The sequence below is a fragment of the Ovis canadensis genome, chromosome 21 (genome assembly GCF_042477335.2).
Source record: "Ovis canadensis isolate MfBH-ARS-UI-01 breed Bighorn chromosome 21, ARS-UI_OviCan_v2, whole genome shotgun sequence".
Classification (NCBI taxonomy): domain Eukaryota; kingdom Metazoa; phylum Chordata; class Mammalia; order Artiodactyla; family Bovidae; genus Ovis; species Ovis canadensis.
The window spans coordinates 61,010,129-61,025,976 of NC_091265.1; the positions used below are offsets into that span (position 1 = coordinate 61,010,129).

The 15,848-nt window shown below is 40.6% G+C and overlaps 1 protein-coding gene across 1 annotated transcript in view; it reads left to right on the forward strand.

The window, feature by feature from the left end:
• The first annotated feature begins 211 nt into the window (after window positions 1–211).
• TOP6BL (TOP6B like initiator of meiotic double strand breaks) overlaps window positions 212–15,848 on the forward strand; it is an 82,474-nt gene continuing 66,837 nt past the window's right edge. The window contains exons 1-3 of the mRNA XM_069566375.1: window positions 212–359; window positions 2,851–2,992; window positions 11,385–11,438. Of these exons, the coding sequence (XP_069422476.1) occupies window positions 330–359; window positions 2,851–2,992; window positions 11,385–11,438 (226 nt within the window). The 5' untranslated portion in view covers window positions 212–329. The remainder of the gene's footprint in view (window positions 360–2,850; window positions 2,993–11,384; window positions 11,439–15,848) is intronic.

Genomic DNA, 15,848 nt, shown 5'->3' on the forward strand with positions numbered 1-15,848 from the left:
CCCACAGCCTCGGCTGCCACCCGCGGGCTCTCCCCATCGCCGGCGCGCGCCCAGCCATCCGCCCACGGCCCGCCGCCGCCACTGCAGGGCCCTCGCGGCCACGCCAGGCAGGTCCCGGCGGCTCTCCGTGTCTGGGGGAAGGGGCCCGAGTGCGCAGGCGCAGCGGGCCGGTGGGCGGGGCGCGCGCGCGCGGGGGCGGGAGAAGGGGAAGGGACAGCGTCCGGCTGCCCGCCGAGGGTGTGGGCGTGGGCGTGGGCGTGGGCGCGGGCGGAGGTCGTAGCCCCCGCGGGCGCCCGGCCACTGGGCGTGGTTGCTGCTCCCGGTGCGGAATGGAGGGGCCGGCCGTGGCAGTTTGCGAGGTGATGCCGGGAAGGGAGAGAAAACAAAGGAGGACACTCTGAGGAGACGGGTCTTGTGAGGAGGCCGAGAAGTTTGGGCAGAGGGGTCTGGCGTTGCCTGAGGGAGAAGGAAGGTTCGGGAATGGTAGGATTCGGTTCAAGTCAGCCTGTCCCTCGCGGGGTTGTGAGGTGCAGATGAGACGCGAGGCGTGGGAGCGCCTGGGCAGTCAAACCTGGGGGGCGCTCAGAAGTATTTAGTCAGTGTGTGTGGGGAGGGGCATGGCCGTCCGCTGAGCGCGGGTGTCGCCCCCGTCTGACGCCCAAGAAAGCTGCTCAGGAAGCTCAAGGGTTTGCCACACCTCAGCGGACGCTAGGGTTCGAGCTCGGATGGCATCCCGCGCCGGGAGAGCGCGCGGACAACAGGGATGGGCGCGCTGGGCGGGGGGCAGGGGGAGTCGACGCCAACTTGTGCTAAAGTGGGGGCGAGGGAAAGCCGGGTCAGGCCCGCGGGTCACCAGAGGTGTGAAGGGGATTCCTGGGTCAGGGCCCGGAGCAGCGAGGTGATGAGAACCTGAGGTTCGGACGCCTCAGTAACCCAGTTCAGATTACCGTGGACCCGAGATGCTCTGGAGGGTGGGACTGAACACCTCGCACAGAGTGGCCGCTTTCGTTCATTCGTGACAGTTTCCACAGCCTTACCTGATTGAATTCTTAACTACTGACCTGGTAGTTAACTGTAAACCGTAGACGGATTAATTACTAGGCATTCAGTTCAGTCGCTCAGTCGTGTCCGACTCTGCGACCCATGGACTGCAGCAGCCAGGCCTCCCTGTTCATCGCCAAGTCCCGGAGCTTGCTGAAACTTCATGTTCATCCGGTCGGTGATGCCATCCAACCATCTCATCCTCTGTCGTCCCCTTTTCCTCCTGCCTTCGCTCTTTCCCAGCATCAGGATCTTATTCCAATGAGTCAGTTATTCACAGAAGCAGAACTCATAAGCTGTGGGTTCTGTCCTAGATTCTGTCATCTGTAAAATCTAAACCTCCAACTTTCTTTGACAACAAAGAAGGCAGGAAGATTGGGAAAACTTCTACTACTAGCTAGTACTTAATTACTTGTTTGTTGTTTAATCACTGAGTCATTTCGGACTCTCTTGCGACCCTATGGACTGTGGCCAGCCAGGCTCCTCTGTCCATGGAATTTCCCAGGCAAGAATACTGAAGTGGGTTGCCATGCCTTCCTTCAGGGGATCTTCCTGACCCGGAGGTGGAACCCAGGTCTCCTGCCTTGGCAGGCGGATTCTTTACCACAGAAACAGATCAAATAGAACCATAGGCTACAAGAGGTTAACCTAAAGGCACCTTGAGTTTTCCCAATTTTCCTGCCTTTGTTGTCAAAGTTGGAGGTTTAGATTTTACAGATGACAGAACCTTGGATAGAACCCAGAGCTTCTGACTCACAGGCTAGTGTTCTTTTCCCTACTGCTCTCTCATTATGGATAAAGAAACTGCGGGAAAATCTGAATAGAGGGAGCACAGTAAGTCAGAGGATGTGTGAGGGAAAGTGTTAGACTGTAGAAAAGCCTGAAAACCATCCTTACAAACTGGTACAAATTAGGATCTTAGTTCCCATGTTCTCATGCTGAGTTCTTTCTGCCTTTAAAAAAGGGGGGGTAATAATTTTTGCTACAGGTACCTCAGTTTGGAAGTGAGAGTCTACTTTCATAAATAATCATGGAAATTAAATACAATATATGTTATTTTAAAATTATCAAGATTGAATGTTTTACCAAGATACCTTGGAGACCTGTTCAACTTAGAATATTGTGTGCAGATGACTTTATTAGAAATAATAGCTAATATTTATTAAGCATTTACTATCTGCCAGGCACTGTTAAACATTTTGAATGTATTGTTTTGCTTACGTTCAGCAGCCGTCATATGTGGTAATTTGTCCTCATTTTTATAAGTGAGGAAGCAGTGCTACAGAGAAGTTAAGCAACTTGCACAAGGTCACGTGATAGTATTTGACTCATCAGGGTTTCAAACCCAGGTATCTGCTTCCAAAGTCAGTGCTCTTAACTAGTATTCTGACCCTGGGAAATGTTGATACAATGAAAAGTAAAGATTCACAAGCAGATGCCATTATTATTCATAATCTTCATGTTGACTTATATTTGGAAAGAAAAAAAGAAACAGGAGAAACAAACTCCCACTTAATTTTTCCAACTTATTATTTCCAGATGAATTTATCCTTTGAATAAAGCAATTTGTTGTCTTCATTTCCTGTTTTGGACATTGTGTTGAATTTCACTGTCCCTTTTTATGTCACTCACTTAGCTATTTCTTCTGTTTAGACACAATGCTTTGTTCTTAACAAATGTAAATCTGACATTTTGCAAGAAAGAATATTATTTTTTTGGATATCAGAATTATTAACTGTATCATACAAGTTTATTATTACCATGATTTTTAAAGAAGATTGTGGTTTCTTTGAATTGTGCCCTTTCCAGATTTTGAAATATTTAATAATTTACCAGAGGTGTGAAACAGCAGGAGTATCAAAGGGAGCATTGCTAGAAGGACAGCTAGTGATTTCCATAGAAGCATTAAATTCTAAGCACCAAGCAAATACTCTTCACTGTGTAACAACTAGTAAGTGGAGGAAGAAAAAATATTAATTTCAATCTGTTTTGTCATATTTTATGTTATATTTTATTTAAAATTTTCAATTACTGTTTTATCAGCTCCAGTATTGTTCCATAATTAAACTCAAATTGTTCCATAATTAAACTTAAATGATTATGAAATAAGTATCTGGTGATAGATTTACAAATCTGTCATACAGGAAAGGTGAGTAGAATGACTTATCAGAAGATTATTTATTTTACTGGTTTAAATTCCAATTACTCAGAAACCATCTGACTCTTGCTCTTGGTTTTAACTTCCTTTTTCACAGCTAAATTACATTACGTTGAATTTTATCTCTTTTATACCCAGCTTTTGGTAGTTGGAAAAGAGCCAAAAAACGAAAAGAAATGAAATGATGAATGGTGCATACTTTGATAATCCTAACTTGCAGTTAATTTGAAAATATATGTTTCTTCCATTTGGCTCTTATTGTCATTTTTTGCCTGTATTCTTGGAAAGCTGATGCGTTGAGTGTCCCTGATAACTAATTTTCTTGAATTTGTGAAGTGGAAACTTTTTTGTCCTGCTTTTTTGGTGTGTGTGTATAAGTTTATTGAAGGATATTTTGGAATTAAGTTGTCCTGTTAGCCTTAGAGAAGTCACCCTGAGTCCCAGTTGAGATTGGATAGTAGGTTAGGCACTACAAGACATTTCACACTTGAACCGAATGACCTGTCTTCTCTTTGTGTACCTAGCAGTAAACATCTTTAAGAAGGGTGTGATAGTTTGGTTTGCTGTTAACTCTGCGTGAACTCCCTTCTGACTGGACAGAGTCCCCACCATTCCTGAAGGAGGTAGTTAGCTACACGGCAAGAGTGATGTTTTTCTGCATATGGTTGTATTAGCTTGTGCACTGATCATGATCCAATAAACTGTGGTCAGAGTGGCAGGGTGATTTCACTCCAAGCAAAGGACTTGAGCCACACAGCTTTTGGCAAGAAACTGAATTACATAGACATTTTGAGCCTAATGGACCGCTTCAGTCCATCTAGTATAAGGAGCATTTCTCTTCTGTTTATTGTCTCTGATCTTTATATTTTTATTCTTTTTGGCAGGAGGAAAGGTGATATGTGCTTGTCATGAAACATTATAACATTATAGAAACATATACTATGGATGGGGGCTTCCCTCATAGCTCAGTTGGTAAAGAATCCACCTGCAATGCAGGAGACTCCAGTTCGATTCCTGGATTGGGAAGATCCACTGGAGAAGGGATAGGCTACCCACTTCAGTATTCTTGGGCTCTCCTTGTGGTTCAGCTGGTAAAGAATCTGCCTGCAGTACGGGAGACCTGGGTTTGATCCCTGGGTTGGGAAGACTCCCTGGAGAACGGAAAGGCTACTCACTCTAGTATTCTGGCCTGGAGAATTCCATGGACTATATAGTCCATGGGATCGCAAAGAGTCAGACATGACTGAATGATTTTCACTTCACTTCAGTTCATATTATGGAAAGTGAGACTCTTCAGTAATCTCACTGCATGAGATAATGATTAACATGCAATATGTATTCTTCTAGATTTTTCTATGCATATGTTCAGAGTCTCTCACCAAGTGGATAAAAACCAGATTGCCAGCATTCTGGAATTTGAGAGATCGGGGATGGGAGGTTGTGTCTTAGCATTTAGTGTTTATGTTCACTCAGTCCATTTGTTTTTAATAGTACAACTTAAGTTCCCAGCCCAGAGACCCGCGCTTCTATCTTTTCACAGAATAACTTCTCCCCAACCCCTTACCAAATTTAGGAGGGACCAGTCCTTAGAAGGCTGAGTGGAGAAGGGAATTTAAAGATTTGCCTACTTCTTAAATTCATTTTTTCACCTGACTCCTTATTATGGATCCCACCTCTACTTCTAGAGGTTCCTGATACAGCCAGTTTTGAGTTTGGGGGGATTTTTTTGTATATTTGGTATTGTTTCTTCATCTTCGCCTTTTTTTGCTTATAACTCAGTTTTTTGATTCTTGAGACCTAAGTCCTTTCCCACTAGTTCTCTGGCTTTTCTGTTTCTATTAGGTTGGTGCAAGTGTAATTGCAGTTTTGGACCATGAATTTTAAATCCTTACAACTAGGCTCAAACATCTTTATTAATCGAAATCGGAACCATTACAATCAACAGATTTCTGCCAAATGAGAAATAAGTTTGTTTATTCCTATAGTGTAAAAATCTGTGCTTCGGGCTTCGATTAACTTTTGGAAAGCATTTTCTTCCTCCTGATGGTTGTGGAGGCGTTTTCCCTGCAAAAACTTGTCAAGATGCTTGAAGAGGTGGTAGTTGATTGGCAAGAGGTCAGGTGAATATGGTTGGAGAAGGCACCCCACTCCAGTACTCTTGCCTGGAGAATCCCAGGGACGGGGGAACCTGGTGGGCTGTAGTGCATGGGGTTGCACAGAGTCGGACATGACTGAAGCAACTTAGCAGCAGCAGCAGCAGGTGAATATGGTGGATGAGGCAAAATGTGGTGGCCCAGTTCATTCACCTTTTGAAGCATTTGTTGTGAGACGTGTAGTTGGGCTTTGTCATGGAGAAGAATTGGGCCCTTTTTGTTGACCAATGTGGGCTGCAGGTGTTGCAGTTTTCAGTGCATCTCATTGGTTTGCTGAGCATACTTCTCAGATGTAAGGGTTTTTGCTGGGGTTCAGAAGGGATTGTCCCAACCCAGGGATCAAACCAATGTCTCTTAATGTCTCCTTCATTGGCAGGCGGATTCTTTACCACTAGCACCACCTGGGAAGCCCCAAGAAAGCTGCCGTGGATCAGATCGGCAGCAGACCACCGGTGACTGTGACCTTTTTTTGTTGTAAGTTTAGCTTTGGGAAGTGCTTTGGAGCTTCTCAGTTCAGACACTGAGCTGGTTGTCATATAAAATCCATTTTTCGTTGCACATCACAATTTGATCGAGAAATGATTCATTGTTGCATAGAATAAGAGAAGACGACCCTTCAAAATGACAATTTTTAAAAATTTTGGTCAGCTCATGAAGCACCCATTTATCAAGCTGCTTCTTTGTTCCAATTTGCTTCAAATGCCAAGCAATCATAGAATGGATGACATTGAGTTCTTTGGCAACTTCTGTAGTTGTAAGAGGATCAGCTTTGATGATGACTCTCAATTGGTTGTTGTCAACTTCTGATGGCCGGCCACTACAGTCCTTTTCTTCAAGGCTCTTGTCTCCTTTGCAGAACTTCTTGAACCACCACTGCACTGTCCATTCATTTGCAGTTCCTGGGCCACATGCATTGTTGATGTCGTGAGTTGTCTTCATTGCTTTACAATCCATTTTGAACTCAAGAAAATCGCTTGAATTTGCTTTTTGTCTAACATCATTTCCATAGTCTCAAATAAATATAAAATAAACAGCAAGTAATGTCATTAGGAAAAAACCAAACCAAGAAATGAGCATTAAAACAATGTATAACATAACTTCATTTATTTAAAAATGTATCCCAGTATCAGATGGTAAAGAATCTGCCTGCAATGCAGAAGACTCAGGTTGATTCCTGGGTCCAGAAGATTCCCTGGAGAAGGGAATAGCTACCAATCCAGTATTCTTGCCCGGAAAATTCTATGGACAGAGGAGCCTGGTGGGCTACATCTGTGGGGTCGCAAAGGGTTGTTGGATATGACTAAGCAACTAACATTTTCACTTTTTTTTCCTTTCCAATATCAAATGACAAATGGCAACAGTGCAAACCTGCAATAGCTTTTGCACCAACCTAATACAATTTCATTAAAGTCATCTCTCTTTTTCTGTATCTTTGTAGGTTTATTACTTCTAAAAATATTCCTTTTCTATTGTTTTACTGAGATTTCAGGAGGGAGTGAAAGTAGATATGTATGTTCAATCTGCCATCTTTATCTGAAAGTGAGTGATGTCATTGGCCTGAAATCTCTGATGATGAAGAATAACATATTCATTACCTAGTGTTGCTGTAACAAAGTACCACAAACTGGGTGGCTTAAATTTATTGTCTTATAGTTATGAAGGCCAGAAGTCCACAGTCAAGATAGCAGTAGGGTTGGTTCCTTCTGGAGGCTCTGAGGGAGAAATCGATTGCTTAGCTCCCTCCTACCTTCTGGTAGTTGCCAGCAAGCCCTCGGTGTTCCTTGACTTGCAGATACATTGCTCCAGCCTCCATCTCTGTCTTCATGTAATGTTCTCCCTTGTGTATATCTGTGTTTTCACGTGGCCTTCTTATAAGGACATCAGTTGGATTTAGAGCCACCTTAATCCAGTATGACTTCATCTTAAGTTGATAACGTCTATGAAGACCCTCACCCCACTCCAGTACTCTTGCCTGGAAAATCCCATGGATGGAGGAGCCTAGTAGGCTGCAGTCCATGGGGTCGCTAAGAGTCAGATACAACTGAGCAACTTCACTTTCACTTTTCACTTTCATGCATTGGAGAAGGAAATGGCAACCCACTCCAGTGTTTTTGCCTGGAAAATCCCAGGGACAGGGGAGCCTGGTGGGCTCCTGTCTATGGGGTTGCACAGAGTCGGACCCGACTGAAGTGGCTTAGCAGCAGCGTGAAGACTCTATTTCCAAATAAGGTCATATTCACAAGTGTTGGGCCTTAGGTCTTCAAAATCTCTTTCAGAGGCACATCATGAAACTCACAACAAATCAGAAAATTTCATTGCTGGAATGATCCATCTGTGAGAAGCTGAGAAATGACTATATATAGTTTTTCCTGTCATTGTTGAAGGCTTTAACAATTCCAGTGTTTTCCAAAATGTGTGTTACAGGATGTTTATATGAATTTTGAGAAAGAAGTTATGCAGTTCTCTAAACTTGGGGGTTGCTGGTTAAAATCAAATGAATTTTGTTATTTTAGATCTCAGAACTTTTAATATGCCAGCACGGACTGTGAATCTTTAAAAATGGGCTCTAGTATATAGCATTTCCCAAACATATGTAACCTTGTAGTTTTTTTAATCATCTTTTTTTGTTTGTTTTTATAACCTGACTTTAAAAAAAAGTTTTCTTTAATTTTTTGATGTTCTGGGTCTTCATTGCTGCGTGGGCTTTTCTCTAGTTGCAGAAGGCGGAGGCTACTCTCCAGTTGCAGTACACGGGCTTCTTGCAGTGGCTTCTTTTGTTGTGGAGCATGGGCTCTAGGGTGCGCAGGCTTCAGCAATGAGCTCGGTAGTTGCAGCTGCCAGGCTCTAGAGCACAGACTCAATAGGTGTGGTGCGTAGGCTTAGTTGCTCCAAGCCAGGTGGGATCTTCCCAGATCAGGGATTGAATCTGTGTGTTCTGCATTGGCAGGCGGATTCTTTACCACTGAACCACCAGGGAAGCCCTTAAGTCATCTTGTGTTCTATAAAGAGAATTTGGGGCAATGTTGTTACTTAAAAATACCTGTTCTGTCATCTTTGCATTTGAAGGATAGCACTTTATTACTTTAGTACAGAAAGATTGGAAGCATAGCTGAAAATCTGTGAAGCAGGCAGGATGATTGTTCTCCCTGCACGTGTTCACCCCAGGTGATCTGTTTCCAACAATTTGTTGATCGGATACTCGTTAAAACTAAGAAAGGATGTTAGAGGATACTGAGATGTGCAGTGAAGAAGCATCATGGGCACACTGTGAGGCACGCAGCTTGTGGTTTGTTTCTTGTAAATGTTCTAGCCCCTCACTGATCTCTAGTGCCAGCCTGCCAGCAGCTTCCCAATCCCCGTCCCAGTGGCAAGTCACCCACTCCTTTAAGTCAGAACTAGCGTATGCCTGTGTAGAACACTAAGTTTAAAAATGCTTTTTGTTAAATCAAAAAATTGTTAAATTTTTGTTAAAGGAATTTTTCATTTAACTAAATTGAAATAGCCTCATGTAGTAATAGCTAGTAGCTACTGTATTGGGCTTCCCAGGTGGCGCTAGTGATAAAAAGCTAGCAGGAGACTTAAGCCGCTGGATTTGATCCCTGGGTTGAGAAGATCCTTTGGAGGAGGGCACAGCAGCCCACTCCAGGATTCTTGCCTGGAGAATCCCATGGACAGAGGAGCCTGGCGGGCTGCAGTCCATACGGTTGCAAAGAGTTGGACACAACTGAGTGACTTAGCATGCATGCACGCACAGCTACTGTATTGGACAGCACACATTTGGAGAATGATATTGCCTCTTACTCTAGATCTAGATTCTCAACCTTTTTTCCCTGCCAGAAGAATACATATTTCTTGAGGTATAGATACATTTCCATTGGTTCTTACGGCAGTGATTCTTAGATTCTTAACTATGGGGTCACATCACTCGGGAAAAAAGCCTCCAGGTGGTTGTGATCTTCCTCACCCTCTTAGGGGCCTGTTTCCTCACTTACCTTCTTTCCCTGAAGAATTATTGTTCTAGGTGTTCTAATGTTCTGATTTAGAACTCTGAGTACAGAAAATTCTTACCTGATAGGCTGGTAAAGAGTAAATTTACTAAAGACTGAATTGGTTAAAAGAAAGACCAAAAATGTTAATTGAATCTTATACTGGAATATGACTTATTGGCATGAGATACTCTGGTTATTAGCCACAGTTCGCAGTCTTCCTGTGATTTTTTTTTCTATCAGGAATAGTAATATCCAAGAGGCAGCCCTGGTATTTAATATGGGTAAAGGAGTTGCTGTTTGGTTCTCCTCTCTAAGAAGTTATTCTGCCCCTGAACAGTTGGAGCCTCCAGTACTTCTTTGGTGCTTTTTGTTAGTTGTTCAGTCACTAAGTCGTGGCCAACTCTTTGCGACCCCATGGACTGCGGCATGCCAGGCTTCCCTGTCCTTCACTATCTCCCAAAGTTTGCTCAGATTCCTGTCTATTGAGTTGGTAATGCCATCTAACCATCTTATCCTCTGCTGCCGCCTTCTTTTGCCTTCAATCTTCCCCAGCATCAGGGTCTTTTCCAATGAGTCAGCTCTTTGCCTCAGGTAACTAGAGTATTGGAGCTTCAGCTTCAGCCCTTTCAATGAATATTCAGGATTGATTTCCTTGCAGTCCTAGGGACCCTCAAGAGTCTTCTCCAGCACCACAATTTGAAAGCATCAGTTCTTCAGCATTCAGTCTTCTTTTGGTCCAACTCTCACATCCATACTTGACTACTGGAAAAACTATAGCTTTGACTGTACGGACCTTTGTCGACAAAGTAATATCTTTGCTTTTTAATACACTGTCTAGGTTTGTTACAGCTTTTATTGCAAGGAGCAAGCGTCTTTTAATTTCACAACTGCAGTCATCGTCTGCAATGACTTTGGAGCCCAAGGAAATCTGTCACGGTTTCCACTTTTCCCCCTTCTATTTGCCATGAAATGGTGGGACCTGTAGGGAAAGAGCAAATTAGCCAAGAAAGCGATGGTCAAGCCCTCTGCCCCATGGACTCTCCTGCTCCCCACCCCACGTTCTCTAAATACATGGTTACGTAACAGCTGAGATCACTTGTAAGCGCTCTGCGCATGCACGTCACAATGTACTGGCTTGGCCACAGGCCACTTTTGTTCTGTAAACATATATAAGCCCCATCTGAAACACCATTGTGTCCACATTATGGCTGTGTCGTGGCCCAGTTACGCTGTGTCCGCTGGGTCAACTGTGAGTGACCGCAGCATGTCTGCTGCTGCCATGGCTGCCGTGCCAGTCAGGAGAGAATAAACATGGTTGCAGTTCCTACGGCTCCTTGAGTTTTCTTGCAGCTTCCCGGCTCATGCCTCAGCGAACAGTGAGATACAGCAAGACAGGACCTGATGCCAGGATCTTAGTTTTTTGAATATTCAGTTTTAATCAGCCTTTTCACTCCTCTTTCACCCTCATCAAGAGGCTCTTTAGTTTCTCTTCACTTCCTGCCATTAGAGTGGTATCATCTGCATATCTGAGGTTGTTGTTATTTCTCCCGGCAATCCTGCTTGATTCTAGTTGGTGAGTCATCCAGGCCAGCATTCTGCATGATGTACTCTGCAAAGAAGTTAAATAAGCAGGGTGACAATATACAGCCTTGACGTATTCCTTTCTCAATTTTGAACTGGTCAGTTGTTCCATGTCCTGTTCTAATTGTTGCTTCTTGGCCCAAATATTAGTTTCTCAGGAGACAGCTAAGGTGGTCTAATAGTCCTGTGTCTTTTAAGAATTTTCCACCGTTAGTTGTGATTCACACAGTCAAGGGCTTTAGTGTAGTCAGTGAAGCAGATGTAGATGTTTTTCAGGAATTCCCTTGCTTTCTTTGTAATCCATGAAATTCCCTTGCTTTCTCTATGATGGTCATTATTAGTGACCATCTTTTAAATATTCTGTATCTATCAATAGTGATTTCAGGCTCCCATATAATTCTTTAGATAAAATCCATTTACTTGCTTCATTTGTGATACTTCTTTGTGTTCTGTTTCTTGCAGTTGCTGCTGCAGGAAGCATTTATGGTGGTTTGGTCCTCAAGAAGCTCCTTAAAGGTAAAGAATTATACCCAGCTTCCACAAGATTAAATCTCTTCCAGTCAATAAATTTGGTATTTTCTGAAACAAACAATATATACTGAAAGATAGGGTTGTCAGATACAGCAAATAAAACTATGACTCCCACTTAAATTAGAATTTCAGATAAACAGTGAATACCTTTTTAGTATACAAATGTTTTATGCAATAGTTTATCCTGTAGTTTATCTGGAATACTACTGAAAGATCTATAAAATTGTATAGATACAGGAAAAAAATTGTCTAGGCCTAAGACAAGATACCTAGGTCACTGTTCTCTGAATACTTTCCATACAACCTCAAGCAAAGTTTTCTCAGATGTGAAATACAATCTTTAGTAAAGTATTTGTTTCCATCTATCTCAGAGAAATAGTATATGGAAAATGCTTTACTATAAATCATTTTGACCAGTTTTAACATTGTTTTACACATGTCAAAGTTGGTATGGTTTAGGCATTTTCAGTGACCTTGATTTTAGAAGTTTTTTTTCCTTTGACTTGAGAATAATCTACAACCAAAGGACATGCATTAGTTTAAGGAGACCAGAATGATTGGAGAACCACTGTGCTTCCCCTTTTATCTTTTATGGCTGTGTGGTTTGTAACTATTATCCAATGGGCTTGTCTTTTCCTAATGAGTGCTAAATTTACAACTTTTACAAAATAATTTTTTAAAAGAAACTTTTCCCAGTTAAATCTGAAGTATAAGTAGATTGTAGTGTTTTTTTAAGCTTATGTTGTCATTCTTTAAGAAAATATGCCGTGTATTAAATATAGAAACAACCCAAAAGCTACATTAGAAGGATATAATGTTATAAAATAAATGTTTGTGAAATGTATAACCATTGGACTTTTTAAAATGGAATGGTTTCTTAATGCTTTTTAAGATACAATCAATTTAAAATTTTAATTTATACCTAGATTTCCAGCAGTTCAATTGCCTAAAACCAAAGTACCTGCCTTAATCTTGGTCATATCAAAGAAAAAAAAATACCATATGTATTTTTTGTAACTCACAGTATGAAAGACTAAAGACATAAACATATAGGAAACAGTTCTGCCTTTTGAAACTTCTTTTTTGAAGTAATTTTTAGTTTAACCATGGGGATTTAAAAGTGTTTGCTTAATTAATTTAAGGGTCATCAGGTGTATTCCCATTTGCCTTTGAAATTTTCTTGGCCCTCTGAATCTATTGATATTTTCCAGCTGTCTGTATCCTTCAGCTTTTTGCTGTGTGGTTTTAATTTGTTTATATTCTGCTTGGTGTACACACATTTAAAAGCAGTAATTATTAAGGACATGTAATAAAACAAAAAATAAATTGAGACTTGTTCTTCACTCTGTAGGAGATATTCTGTGGGAGCTTGGGTAGAATTTTCTCCCTGTGGTGACAATCAAAACGATGATTTCTTGAGTATTTACTGTTTACTTAGCTTTGTGCTTGACATAGAGGGGTTGCACTGGTAAACATGATATATTTGGTTTCTCCCCTTAATCCCGAATTTAAGATATCTTAATTATTTAATTATACTGCCTCCCAAAGCCAGTGCCTGGAAGAAAGAGAGAATTGGCTTACTGTCCTGGAGAGTTTGCTGCAATTCTAAGACTTTTAGAAAATCTGAATTCAACTTTAAGAATCATGAATTGACTGCCTCAAAATCATCCAGTCCATTTATCAATCTTTTAGTTCTCTGCTTTTTTGGATTATGCCATTGAGATGATGCAAAGAGTGGAAAGATCATTCTTAATGCTGCTGCTCCATTTAAGTGTGTGAAAGTGCTTTGAAAGAAATGAAAATTCATAAAAATAAAAGAGAATATGTCATTAACACCAGGGAGGAGAAAGACTATTTCCTGCAACATAAACCTGTATGGCACAATGAGTGGTTAGATCATACATAATGTATGGTCTTTGACTAATCTTTGACTAATATTTGTGAAAGTGCTTTGAAAAAAGTGAAGAGCCATCTAAGTACAAGGAAGTGGTTAACACTAGGGAGAAGGTGTTGAGCATAGTTTATGGAATAACCGTCTATTTATTATGCTAATACAAACTTTGGACAGTTTGTGTCTTTTTGACTTAATTTGTTATTTTAACAAATTTTGTGCATATTTATTTAAACTATTTTCATATCCTTGTGATAAAGTCGAGGTGGCTAACATTTGTATAAAGAGGAAGTACTGCACATCAAGTACACAATAAAAGTTGAGTCATTTGCTCATTGTCAGTCACATTTAGTGGCCAACTTTAGCCCGTCTTCTCTCCAGCTGTTAGGCCTCATAATATTAGCTTCCACTTGATAATGCTATTTATTCTTACTAATTAGTAACAAAAATAACTCAGTAAAGCTCACAAAGGAAATTGTCCAAGATGATTTGAATCCCTTAGCTCTCTGGTTTATGTACCATTAATTATGCCTTTATTACTATTGTTATTCAGCATTCCTATAACATTAGCAAACTGCTTTAAATTGGTCCTTTCGCAAATCTTTTCATTATTAATTAACTTCATCAGTATGTCTCTGGTGGCTGATGGATTAACCATCAAATTTCCTGGTGATAAAGAATCACATACCTGTACAAAATTAATAGTATGCCTCTGAATTCAATTTGTTAGCTGTTAAATCTTTTTCATTGCTCAGATGATTTCTATCCGTGTCCAAAATAAGGACTCCCCTCTCTCTAGGGGAACTTTTCCTCTGGCTCTTGAATACTTCAGATCAATTCCTATACAAACAGCCTTATATTTCTGGGTGTTTTCTTTATGCTGGATTAATAAACAACAGATGAGATGATTAGATAGCATCACTGACTCAATGGACATGAATTTGAGCAAGCTCCAGGAGATAGTGGAAGACAGAGGAGCCTGATGTGCTGCAATCCACGGGGTTGCGAAGAGTCGGACACAGCTTAGTGACTGAACAACAGCAACAGCAATAAACCAAGATACTCTCCCTGGTTCCCTACATCTCTAATAGTTTACATTCTTTTAAAATTTTCTTTCTTCTCTGTCCCTAATGATCTATCTGAACTTTTGTCCAGTAAACCTTTATTGAATCTCGGCCTTGCCACAAGGACAAGTGAAAATACACATTGTGTGGTGAGTACTATGTAGTGCTTCTCTGGTAACACAGAGGGTATTCCCTAAAGTTCAGTCACCAATATGCCTTTCTTCCCTTCATTATTATTCATCATTATTCTACGTTTACTTCAGATATCTTCTACTTTTAAGGCTTTAACTGTCATTTCTGTGTTGATGAGGCTTATTTTTTCTCTCTCTCTAATGTGTTTCCAACTTTGATTATCAATTAAATTATTCCGTTTGAGGGTTCCTCTGAAATATCATATGCAGCATATCTAAAACAGGGTTCATTTTCTTTCACTTGCTGTGTAATCTCCATTGATGTTAGTATCTCCAGTGATACTAATATTTTCATGATTCTCCAGGCTGAAAATTTTCAGCTTTTTGTTTTTGAGGGGTGGGGGAGGCTTCTCCTTTTCTTTTGTCCATTATCTAACATAATTGAATTTTGGTTAATTCTGCTTTTATAGTGTAGCATTATTTATTAAATTATATATTAATTTAAACATAGCTTTATGTCCCTCCCTTGTGCTGTTCTGTGCCCAATTGCTCAGTCAGTGTCTTTGGGATCCTTTGGACTGTAGCTTGACAGGCTCCTCTGCCCATGGGATTTTTCGGGAAAGAATACTGGAGTACGTAGCCATTTCCTCTTCCAGGGGATCTTCCTGACTCAGGGATCTAACCCACATCTCCTGTGTCTTCTGCATTGTAGGTAGATTCTTTACTGCTGAGCCATCAGGGAAGCCCCGTGTTCCTCTCTTAATGACTCCCAATTGCTTATTAAAATAAAATACCTCAGACTCTATTTGAGGTTCTCTGTCAATTAGAATAATCTTCTGTACTTTGAAGGATGATGCTCATTACGATAAATTCTTATGTGTTTAAAAATTCATATCCTTTCATATCAATATATGTACTACTATTCTTCATAGTTATCCATTTATGTAGAAATCATTTACATATTCCTTTATGAGTATACTTATCCATGTATGTAGAATTAATTCTATCATAAATATCTATTTTGTGAAACATGATAGTTTTAACTCATTCTTGCCCAGATCTAGAAACTACTTCCTAACAAGTCCTTAGTGAAGAAAAGAAGGAAAAGAAAGGTAGAAGAAAATGATGAGATGGAGGAATAGGAAAAAAAGGCATATAAAAAGTTATTTATTTCACTGTCTCTTCTAAGCATATTATTTTTACTTGTTTTTTAATCTTATTTTAAATATTTTATCACTCTTATGTTTATTGACATAATTTAGCTTTTTGCTAAAATATAGTTTAGCCAGTTATTTTTTAAAAAAGTTCA